Source organism: Siniperca chuatsi, linkage group LG22, assembly GCF_020085105.1.
Source record: "Siniperca chuatsi isolate FFG_IHB_CAS linkage group LG22, ASM2008510v1, whole genome shotgun sequence".
Classification (NCBI taxonomy): Eukaryota; Metazoa; Chordata; class Actinopteri; order Centrarchiformes; family Sinipercidae; genus Siniperca; species Siniperca chuatsi.
In genome coordinates, this window is record NC_058063.1 from 19166199 (window position 1) to 19178080 (window position 11882).

At 41.2% G+C, this 11882-nt stretch overlaps 1 protein-coding gene across 5 annotated transcripts in view; it reads right to left on the reverse strand.

The window, feature by feature from the left end:
* Nucleotides 1–11143, reverse strand: part of col4a5 (collagen, type IV, alpha 5 (Alport syndrome)) — a 60870-nt gene extending 49727 nt beyond the window's left edge. For all 5 annotated transcript variants that reach the window (XM_044183479.1, XM_044183476.1, XM_044183478.1 and 2 more), the window contains exon 1: nucleotides 10832–11143. In XM_044183479.1, coding sequence (XP_044039414.1) covers nucleotides 10832–10909 — 78 coding nt within the window. In that variant the 5' untranslated portion in view covers nucleotides 10910–11143. The remainder of the gene's footprint in view (nucleotides 1–10831) is intronic.
* Between the last annotated feature and the right edge of the window lie 739 nt (nucleotides 11144–11882).

An 11882-nucleotide genomic window follows, 5' to 3' on the forward strand; every position in this document is an offset into this window, starting at 1 on the left:
TACAGAGCAAGATATTTTTCTTAGGAGTTGGTGGAGACCAACAACAGAGCTAAATATTATATTCATCAGGTGGCCACAAACACAACTCCAAATGAAAGCTAATGTTGCTTTGTAACTGCTAGATGTGTAAATAGGCAACTGTTTGCCTCCATAAAAGCTTAGTAAAATAATATATCAGATGTTGTGTTTACAGCTCCTTCTGCTGCCACCAAGTGGCAGACAAATCTGGTAATGCAGGTTAACAGACAGTTAGGAAACAGCCGTGTTCATGGGTAAAAGAATGTCCATCCGTCCATCCCACCTTCCTTCCTAAAAGGTGGCAGTGCTACAACAACATCATGCTGCTTTCACCTTTGCTCCTGGGAGACAAGAGTCGTAATTCTTGAGGCTGCAAGAGGTCCTTGTCAGGAAAATGTAAACATACCTCGACCGTTTTAGGCGAGTAGTGAAGAAGGGAACAAGGGAGGAGGAAATATTTTTGTATGGCTCGTCCTTTACTTTGAAAGACTTCGTCTGGACAAGTATATAAAAGGCAACGTGGTAACTCTATACTCTGAAATATGTAAGAAACAGTAGCCACACAGACACACTCACTCATACCATCGGCCCACTTTTTTTCCCATGTGGTTTTTGGGGAAGCCCTGCTTCCTCCTCAGTAGTGTGATGAAAGAAACAGGTGCCCAAAATGGAAGAGAGAGCATTAAAGTAGTGAGGGAACAAGAGAGAGAGAGAGAGAAAAACAGAGAACAAGAGAGAACCAGACGCCTTCCCATGCTACTTAAGGTCGATTCAGCCACAGTGAGGATCATTTGTGTGTGTGTGTGTGTTCAGTTGCATGAAGTGAGTCAAAACAGCTGTCTGCCTCTCTGAAGCAGCTCTGATGACTTCATTATTTCATCTATACGCAGCCACAAACTAACTCTCTCGGGCTAACATGGGGTTGCAGCGGCTCATGTGAGATGAACAGATAGAGGGGAGTCTAAAGATGGAGGCAGAGAGAAGGGAGGAAGGTACAATGAGGAGGATGGATTTCAAAAAGGGTTATTTCATGACAGGTGTTGCACCCACTGTGGACCTCGCTGTCAATCAACATGTCAATAGTCCCGTTCCTTATGAGTAAAATTGTTTTTACTTGTGGGTTATGATGCCGTTGGAAGTCTATAGTTTGTGTCAGCTACACCAAAAACCCCACACATTTCATTGGTTAGTCGGGTTACTGTTTTGCAATGAGCGACAGCTTCAGAATTCTAATAAATGCATTATATAACTTTATATTTCTAGGCAAACCTAAACTCTTCATGTCGATAATCCAACAAAACTCTTGAATTGGTGTCCTGAAAAAGAAATTTGCTCAAAATGTTCTAAACTTTTGAGTGAAATCCGAACTGTCTCCTAAGGAAGTGCGGCCGCATTTTACTATTTGCACTTTGAGCCCCTCGAGTGAGGAAAATGGAAATGAGAGCAAAAAGCTTGGAAATACCAAAAGACCTGGACACAACAAGGTGTGTTTTACATTCAGCTTCCATCTTTAAAAGAAGAGGTTGGACGCAGAGAGGAAGATACAAGACTAGAGCAGTAACAGGAGACAGGGAGTGGACGCACAACAGATGGTAATAAAAAGGAGTTGAATGATGTAAAGACGAGGCAAGTCAGCTCGGGACAGACTGTATTCACAAATATTTGTTAAAAAGTACTTTAGCCTGCTGTCAGGGAAGCTGTACAACACATAACTGTATATTCCGCCTGTTAATCTCAGACAGATTAACACTCCTCTCCCTCTCTCGCCTCCCTCCCTCCCTCCCTTCATTTCTCCAGAAAGAAAGAATGCAAAACAATAAATGCTCCTGTTTCGAGGAGAAATATGTAATGCATTTCAATCCTATATTCCCTCATCTTCTGTATGTATTTATTAGGTTGTTTTTTTTTGCTTCCCAACTGAAGCTAAATGTCTGTTTCTTTCACAGATCTGAATCCTCCTTCTACCCAAATTTCACTTTGTCCCTAAACAGCGCTTTGTGTTTCCTTTGGACTGCAAAATTTCCTTTTCTGAGAAAAAATGGAGAAGCATGATGAAGAAAAAAGATAGAAAGAGATAATGTTCTTTCAGAAAAGAGGTCAGGAAAACACAAGAAGAAAGGGAGGGAGGTAAGGAGGATGGCTTGTCTTGTGACTGCTCTGTGTAGGTGGACTTGTCAGGTAGCCCACTGGATTGCAGCCACACACACACACACACACACACACACACACACGGACTACAAGAGAAAAAAAAAAGTTGCTCACAGGAAAAAGTCCTTACTGCCCTACTTCTAAAGCCAAAACTCTATAATAAATGATTCTTCAACTTGCACAGCTGCCGCTTCCGTAGTGGTTTATTTGTTCCTCGTTCATCTTCTGGTTTGGATTATCTGACAAATAGTACATGAATCAGCAGTGTCTGATGTTTAAAGTTGAACTCCAGATGACTGATTTTCCCATTAGCACATGAATACAACATAGTAGTTGGCTAAAATGCAAAAAAACTAACTAACAAAAAAACACTAAAGACCAAAGCTGATCCCAAGACCAAATCTTGCAAACAGACAAACAAGTGTCTGGAAACACAAATTTCTGTTGGCAGACATACTGATAGGTACAGACCCAGAACGAGATTCAAACCCACATAAAGCTCTGTAGTGTTTCTGCTGGTTTTAAGGAAAGAAAAACAGTCTGAAACAGTGTGAAAAGATCAAAGGAAATATCTTGTAAAATAAGAGTCAGACAAGATGAAACAGATACAGACTGAGATACAGACGCACATTTGGGTGCAGTTTACACCCAGTTTAGGATATTTTACAAAGAGTTTATTTACTATATTCAAAGTGCTACATAATCAGCAGGTCTATCTCCAAATTCAAGCATTAAAGATTATCTAACCACAGCTTCAAATGAGCTACTACAAGCTGAAAAAGTAAAATGGTGTTTACAGTTGCTGGTCATAACACCAAGTGCCACTTTTTTCAAATGGTTTGGATTGGACGGTCCTGGATGCTTTCCATTGAAGAACGTAGAGAACCAGCTGTGCAATGCTCTTCATCGGAAGTCGGGAAGTTCTTCGCCAAAGCCTTAATCCGCTCATTACTGCCCTCTGTGGCTGAAGAGCAGAAAACACCTGCTGCAACTAGTGATGGAGCAAACCACTAGGGGCAGCAAAGAGCCCATTCAACACTCATCTAGCATTATTTAGAAGAGCCGCACAAAACTGAGATTTACGCTTTATTGGAAGTGTTTTCTAACAGTGTGTTTTGGTTTTACAAGAGAGAAGACTTCAAGGGCACGAGGGCCTGAAGATGTCAAGGCTCTCATTAGTATTTGGGAAGTCATTGGTTACAAACCAAAAGGTGTACCAGAAGGTTTCTTAGCATCTGGCTTATTACATAAAAAAAAAAAGATCACAATGTGTGCAGTGGAGCAAACCAAAAAACTGCAAAGTGATTTGATCTGCTGGATGCAATTTTGTACCACAAACTAGCTTGTGTTGGCCTGGATACTCTGTTGGTGTATAAACTGGTACTTCATGTTCACAAACGTGAAATAAAATCAATTAAAATATCAGTGATTGCTGTCTGTCCTGTACCTGAAACTTTCTGATAAAAATAAAGTGGAAACGTGAAGACAAACCTGCTTCCAAAGCCTCACAAGTTCAGGTTATGGGAAGCCCCAGGTTACAGGTTAGCTTCCTGCAGTGGAGAAGAACTATATATACTGGTCGGATGTATGATGGGTAGAAAACAGTACCTCTCTTCCTCATAGCTGTAAGACTAAGGAAAAGCCTCCTTTTACTACAAGTAATTATGTTTGTTAATCAAAGAAAGTAAAGTTTCATTGAAGTTTTACAAACAGAAATTTCTGATTAATGCCATCAACATGCCAAAATATGAAGTCCAACATAGTGACTAAATATAATGGCTGCTGGTTTAAAGAAATGAAAGGCAGTAAGTATGAACAAGGGGATTTAAAGGATCAGTTATATATGCGATACATTCAAAGAATCCAACCAAGTCTCCTTAACCATAATCTGTAACCTAATTCAGCCCAAATCCACAAAGGGGCTCTGCTTTAATCTGGATATTCTCAATGCTCTTCAAAGGAAGGTTGCTCAAACCTTTAAGTAACCGCTGTTTAACCCTCCAGATCAGGGATTCCTGACTTTTATAACCCCAAAGAGATTTCAAGAAACTTGAAGTCTCTCACATAAAGCACACAGACTGGTTAAAGCTCACCGCTGCTGTCATGTGGGGGAGCCATGAATAACACGACTACGGTTTTTGTGGATTGTAACAAAGTAAAAATAGGTTTAGACTACATGGCGGTGATGAGAGAGAAAATATAATAAGAGAGATAGATAGATAGAAAGGCAGATGGGGGTGGGGGGAGTAAATAAAGAAGTCTCTAACAAACACACCATGTTTACCCTCCTCTTAACACTGAAGAGGGAAGGGAGGGAGGGAGGCAGAAGGGGTGGCGATGGGGTTTGAGTGTAAGTGACAGAAAACGATAGCTTGTGCAAAGAGATTAAATGAGATTAGAACCCAAGTGGAAAGGAAAACCAAGAGAGGATGACGATTAAATCATTTTTTAAAAGAAAGAAAGAAAAACTTAAAATCAATGTCCAAATTGTTTGATTTGTGTTGATTCACTTGTTTGATCAGTAGAGGAATCTCTAAGATCAATACTATGACTATAGATTTTACTGCAACCACTACTGCTGCTGCTGCTACTACTACAGCCACTACACTACTACTGTACTATTAAAACTACTGCTATTACTACTAATGCTATTACACCTGGCACTAAAAGTACTACTACTACTATTGCTGTTTCTGCCAGTGCTACTGCTACTGCTGCTGCTGGTACTACTACTGCTACTAAACTACTACTGAGACTACTGCTACTACTACTACTGCTAGTACTGCTGATACTACTACTACTACTATCTCTACTACTATACTACAACTACTGCTGCTGCTGCCACTGAAACTACTACTACTACAACTACTGCGACGGCTATTATTACTGTTGCTGCTAGTACTACTACTGCTATTATTCTACTACTGAAACTACTACTACTGTAGCCACTTCTAGTCCTCCTCCTCCTACTGTACCACTACTACTGCAACTCTTGCTACTGCTGTAACTCATTTTACTGCAGCAACACCTACTTCTGTGACTTCTACTACTAATACTAATACTACAGCTACTACTGCCGCTACTACTACAACTACAATGTCTACAGGTGCTACTATTGCCTCTGAAACTACTAATCCTCCTCCTACCACTACTACAAAAACAGCTACTGCTGTTGCTCATTCTCCAACGTCTACCACTAATACTACTACTTCTAGTGCTGCTGCCACTATTACTACACCTACTGCAACTAGGTCAACAGGCTACTGCTGCAGTTACTACTGCTACTACTAGTTGTAAAACAAGTGGTACTCCTGCAACTCTTATTGCTACTTCTACTGTAACTGCTACTAGTAGTATTTCCACACCTACACCTACATCTCCTTTTACTACTGCTACTATTCCTGCTTCTATTACTTCTATTACTATACTTCTATTCTGTTATTATTATATCTTTTACTGTCACTACTTCAACTTCTACTCCAGTACTGCTTCTTCCAGCTGTAAAAGGAGAGAATGAGTCAGAAGGTAAATGAAGAGCAGGAGGAGTGTAAGTACTGGATAAGGGTAATTAGCTGTCTAAACATTTGCCGTTAGCTCTCATAGACTTTTGTCCACCTGTTAAATCTAATGGCATCTTCAGCTCATTGACGCCCCAGTGTGAGTTCTACCAGGAAACATACACACACACACACACATATGTACACACAAAGTACAGCCACCTTCCTTTATAATGTATAACTATATAAAGGAGTTAAATATGTGTGCACGTGTGTCTCTTGAGAGTTGTTGCCCGCCTGGCTGCCTGTTTAAGGAGCCCTTCTCTCGGAGCAGGTGAGATAAAGATGGAATTTGCCTTCAAGAACAGACACAAAGGGAAGGGACGTGAGTGAGATGGGGGGGAAATAAAAGACAGGGAGGGAGGGAGATACAGACGGTGGGAGGGTCAAAAAAGGACGATAGAGGTATCCTGGAAAAAAGTCAGTATAAGTTTGAGAGAAGAAAGAATACATGTCAATTTTTGTATTATTTAAAGATACATTGCTGTAATACAATTGCAAGTCAGCAGTAAATTGTTTAATGAAGTTACTGATAATCTTGATACATAACAAATGACAGAAAATCTCTAAGGATATCAAGGATACCCTGTCTGTGGGCATTTCTGTTGGTAGCTGCAAGCCAGAAAGTTAAATGCACTTTGGGGACTTTTACCCCCTGAATTTAGTCTGTAAGGCAACGGTAGGCTGTGTAGTGCTGCTATCACACTCCATAAACCAAATGGTTAGTTTTAAGTAGGGCTGTAACTAACAATTATTTTCATTATCTGTTAAACTGCTGATCATTTTCTCAATTAACTGATTAACTGTTTGGACTGTAAAATGTCAGAGAATAGTGAAAAATGCATGTATAATTTCCTTAAGACCAAGGTGACGTCTTCAAACTGCTTGTTTTGTCCGACCAACCATTTTTAACCAAAGATATTCAGGTTGACTCGCATATAATACAAAGAAAAGCTACAAGTTCTCACATTTGAGATGCTTGAACGAGGGAATAATTGGTATTTTTGTTTGAAAAATGACTTAAATGATCATCAGAATAGTTGCTGATTACTTCTCTTTCAATTCTCTTTCAATCAACTGTTCAGTTGTTGCAGCTCTTGTTTTAACTATTAGATTAGGAATAGTTCTAGTTTGTTAACTTAAAAAATGGTGAATTGGAGGAGACGTGATACAAAGTTTGGGGGCAAGCAGTGCCTGAGAAGACAAATTTGTCCTACCCTAGTTACAAGGAGCTTTGTAGAGATTGAGGCTAGATTTTTTTCAGTCTTTTTTCTTACTTTCTTACGAAAGTGGTTATGGATTGGATTATTTTTCAGCATAAAACTGTGGTGGCCGCTACACTGGCAAGAATTCTTACAATTCAACTCCCAAATATTGCAGATTGGTTGAATTTATGTTAAATCTTGCAAATTCCAGGAGGGACAAGTTATTACTCTTTCGTGTTTTTGCGCTCAGGGAGACACAGTGAGAACAACAGATGGATGAAGAGGAGAGGAAAAGGAGAACATCATAAAAACAAACAAACTATAGACATGACAAGATGAGAGATAACGGCGAAGGATGTGGCTCCTCTCACTCTTTCACTGGAAGCTGCAGCTCTGCAGCCTTAGCTAAGGTCACAGATTTATCAGTCTGAGGATGTTATGGCTACCTAAACCTCCTCACCACACACACACACACACACACAGAGAGAGCAGACAGATTCCCTGTTCCAAACTCCACCTGGGATGTGGGTCACGTGAAAGGTGGAGGAAGCAGTGAGGCTCTGGGTGATTGTGTGTGTATATCCATGCACAGGGAAGCATGCATCAAATTAAGTGTGTTTGTGGTTGCACGGCATGGCGGGTTCAAAGGAAAACCTCCAGGTATACATTACTGCTGAACTCCGTCACCTGGCTGAGATGGAGCCAGGAGATTCATATCGGGGCGAGGATTAAACTGCACTCACACACACACACACAAACACACACACACACACGACCAAATAGCTCTGAAACAGCCATGTATGAGACGCAAGTTAATGATTACAAACTGAATATAGAGAGGCCCTCTGCATGTGTGTGTGAGGAGCCAAGTTTAAGTGTTTTCTTTGAATTTATGTGCAGATTCATCCCTGTTATCCTTGTTGTCACTGTCCTGTGACAACCACGTATCTCCAAATGTCAACTTTACATGAACTATAAGAAAAAAACAGCCATAATGTGAAAATGTATTTTTTAAGTCATCAAGTGGATTTTAAAGGGCTGTAATACGACGGTTTTACATAGTAGCATAAATGAAAAGTTAATACTTCATTTATATTTAAAAATTCACCATGTTTGGAGATACATGTTTTTTAGTGAACAGTGACAATAAAGGCAAGCTGAATTCCAGAGGAAATATTTGGAGGTTTGAGTCATACACACAGACTCCACTAGGGGGCCTCAGTGAGAGCACTGCTACAGCTAGGACATAACCAGGAACACTGGGAGTGAGGGAAGCCAGGTGTGTGTGTGTGTGTGTGTGAGAGAGAGAGAGAGAGGGAGAGAGAGAAAATGACAACAACACCTGCATCTTCCTCTTTTAATAATCTTAACTAATGGTCCACTTACTAGCTTTTCCCGAAGCTTTGCAACCACATCTCACAGCCTGAGCAAACTCCACTGATGAAGGCTGTGAGATGTGTTTGAAAGCCAGTAAGTGGACCAAACTTCTGTTCCCAAGGTCACGAATGGACTTTTACGCTGAATACTTTTGTCTTTTATGAACCTCGGCTTGATGTTTTTTTGCTCTCCTCTGTTCATCTTCACTCTCCCTCCTTTTCTGACCCTCTCCCCTCTGAACTTCCTCCTCCTCCTCCTCCTCCTCATCATCCTCATCCTCTCCAAGAGGGTGGGGTCGGCCACATTCCTCGGCACAAAGTGGACCCCCTCCACCTTTGGCTTAACATCACCATGGCAACAATAACAGCCACTCTATCCTCAACAAGACACACCTGAAACACCGAACCAACACCTACAAACACGCCTTTACCAGAAACTTAAACCTCTTCATTTTTTACATTTCTTATCACTTTTCTTGCACGTGATTGTTCTAACGTGGCAGTCTTATCCTGCGCATCCTTATGTTGAATGACAACAAGAATTTAGTCTTATTCCGCAGCTCAAAGTCATCAATAAGTGACTGTTTATAGGGCTTCTCTATAGGAATTTAAGGGTTTTGTTCCTCAGTGAGATATCCACTGATTGAAATAATTGTATGCATGGAAGTAAATATTCTACTATGAGAGCATCTTGAATCCTTAGTTATAGACTAACCATATTTACCTCTAGTGAAATAGATTAAAAGCATTCTACAACAAATGATGTGCACCTGATTATGTCAAATAATGTCAGTGTCCTGTATTAACTTTTCTAGCTTTCATGACACCAATATATGAAGATTGAATCTGTTTTATGCTGCAGCCACACCACTGGCAAAGCAAGAGAAAGGTCTCTAAGTTCAGATGTTCAGTTGTATATTTTGTAGACAACATGCATAAACTCAGGGTAGGCAGCCACCTGGGTTGTTATTTATACACATCTGATCTCTGTAAACTTTGAGGCTCTCGAGGACTGACCTAGACCTCACCCTGAACTTACTAAAAGTGATTTTTATTACATGTTAAAAGCCTAAAAACACGGACCTTTTGCTCTGTTAGATAGTGCAGTACAGCCATAGAAACATGGGATGCAAATGTATTTTTCAAGATGGAGGTATATGAAAGCCTCCTGCATGATGTGGAACATAAAAAGTCCTCCTATACTTACAGGCTCATACCATACATACTGATGAACAGCAAGTGTGCAGGCCTGATTGGACACGCCTGGTGTGTGGGCGGGACCATGTGCATCAGCATGCAACCAGCCCTCATAAATTATTAATGAAGCGTTAATATTCATCATATACACAGCCTGTTGAAATATTACATGAGACTCATTAGACTGAGACGCCTCCACTGACTGATGACTTTGACTCCGCAGTTTGATGATACAGCTGCGTCACACAGGGATGCCAAAGACGTAAAGTTAGAGATCTGCAGCTGGGATAAGGTGCCACTAATTCAAACATATGCAGAGTGAAGAGGGGTAAAGTATGCGCAAACACAAACACACACACACACACACACACACACACACCCCTCCTGGATCTCTGCTCCTAATACATCTCAAGTGCAAAGAGAAAGTTCACCTTAATGCACGTTAGCTGATAATAGACACTAAAGTCAGGTTTCTGCTGTCCTGGCTGCACATAATCTGAGCCTACAGGGTGTGAGGAGCAAGAACAACCAATAAAGATGGATTTTATGTATCTATAGTTCAATATGCGCTAGTAACCTGGTGCTGTCAACATAAAGCACACCTGCAGGGGAGATGCACCTTAATAAACGCTGAAAAAAAATTAATCCCAATTCCTCTCTTCTGGGTTGGCCCAAACTAAATCACGCACAACATGTCTTTGATAAGACAGGCAGCAGACTGTGTTATCACTGACAGAACAGGAATGTCACCAGTTAACTTTAATATTTTAATTAGAAGACAGGCGGGCAAGTTGAGGAGGTAACTCGAGCCGCCGCGCTTCTATGTCGTCTGAATCTATGAAATTATAACAAGAAGAAAAGACACATGCAGGCTGAGAAGAGCGCACGGCGGCTGGCGTGCTGCTACAGGCTGCCTCCTTTTACAGGGAACAGGGAAGAAGAAACGTGATGCGCAGGGAACAGGACAGAAACTCCGTCCGATCTTCCATGAAACTACAAAGCAGAGCTCATGAAGGTGCTCGTGGGTCCCCGTCTCTAAAAAGTGCCACAAAAGCTCAGCACAAATGTGTAAAAGTGGCACAACTGCGCGGTTATTATTTTTATTGCAACAAAACGGATTATTATTAGAGCAGAATGATAGGCACTTGTTGTAAAGCAGCCTCTCTATTTATAAACCTTAGTTGAGCTTGCTGGGAGAGCCGGTGGTGTCCCGGCGCCGGCTGACTGAGAGCCGCAGGTCTCTCGGGTTCTTCGTGCGGGTTATCTTGCGGGGCGAAAGCCGTTAGAAGGCTCTAAATCTGTGCAAAAAAAAAACTTTAAACGCACTTACCGCAGAGTCGGATCGCTGCACCGCGACGCACAGGGCGAGGAGGACCAGAGGCACGGCGATCTTCAAGTCGTTACTCATCTTGGGTGGAATAAAAGAAGGGTCCGCCTGCGTTAACACTCACAAACTCTACGGCTCTCTACTCGCATGTCATCGCTCTGCTCCCCCCCCAGCACACTTGCTCTCAGTGAGATAGAAATAATAGGAAAAACACTTCTTCTTCTCGGCGTGTAGGCTGTTGCTGCGCAGGCAGAGGCTCCTAGTGGTCCTGGCACTGGCACCGTGCGCCTCTGCAGTCCACCTCTCTAACTTCTTCTCTCCTCGACTTGCAAACCTGCTCAGCCGGATCTACTTCCCAAATTTCAGTGCGCACTGATATCACCCCCATGCACCTATAAACGAGACAGATAATTCACCTAAAATAAAGTTTCTGCACGACTTGCGCCCCAAAAGTTGCCTCTGAAGAGGCGATAAATGTGTGCCATGACGATTTGTTTCTTCTGTTTTAAATGATTTTCCAATTAATAATGTTAGGACCTCGCGGATGGATATGGTGCCTCATTCCTGCGAGCCTTCCCAATCCTACCCAACGCCTGAGGCTGCACAAAAAAGGTCTGACATTAAACGTTTATTTGACATTTTCTATACGCCCAGACATGTTACATTCCTGCCACATTATTAAAGGTCAAATACCCTCTTCTGACAAATGGATGCTGCAGGCAGAATGGAAAAAGGGGAAAATAACTTTAAAACAAAGTACATCATTCTCTTCTTCTCGTTTTAGATTGTTTTTAAATTGTTTGAAGCAAGCGGATTATTAGATTAACTGGAAAACTCATATTCACATCTGCTGATATGAAGTCAGGATAAAGTTACTTACTATAATCAAATTATATGGATGAAATCATAAAAACGTCTTAAAACAAACATGAAACTGATGTACTGACATTTCAGTTGCAGATTTGTTTTTCTTATAATGATAATGACATTTTCTTATGAAATATTTAATGACCATGACAATAAGTCCTGAAAGTACTAAAACATCGCAAAGGCA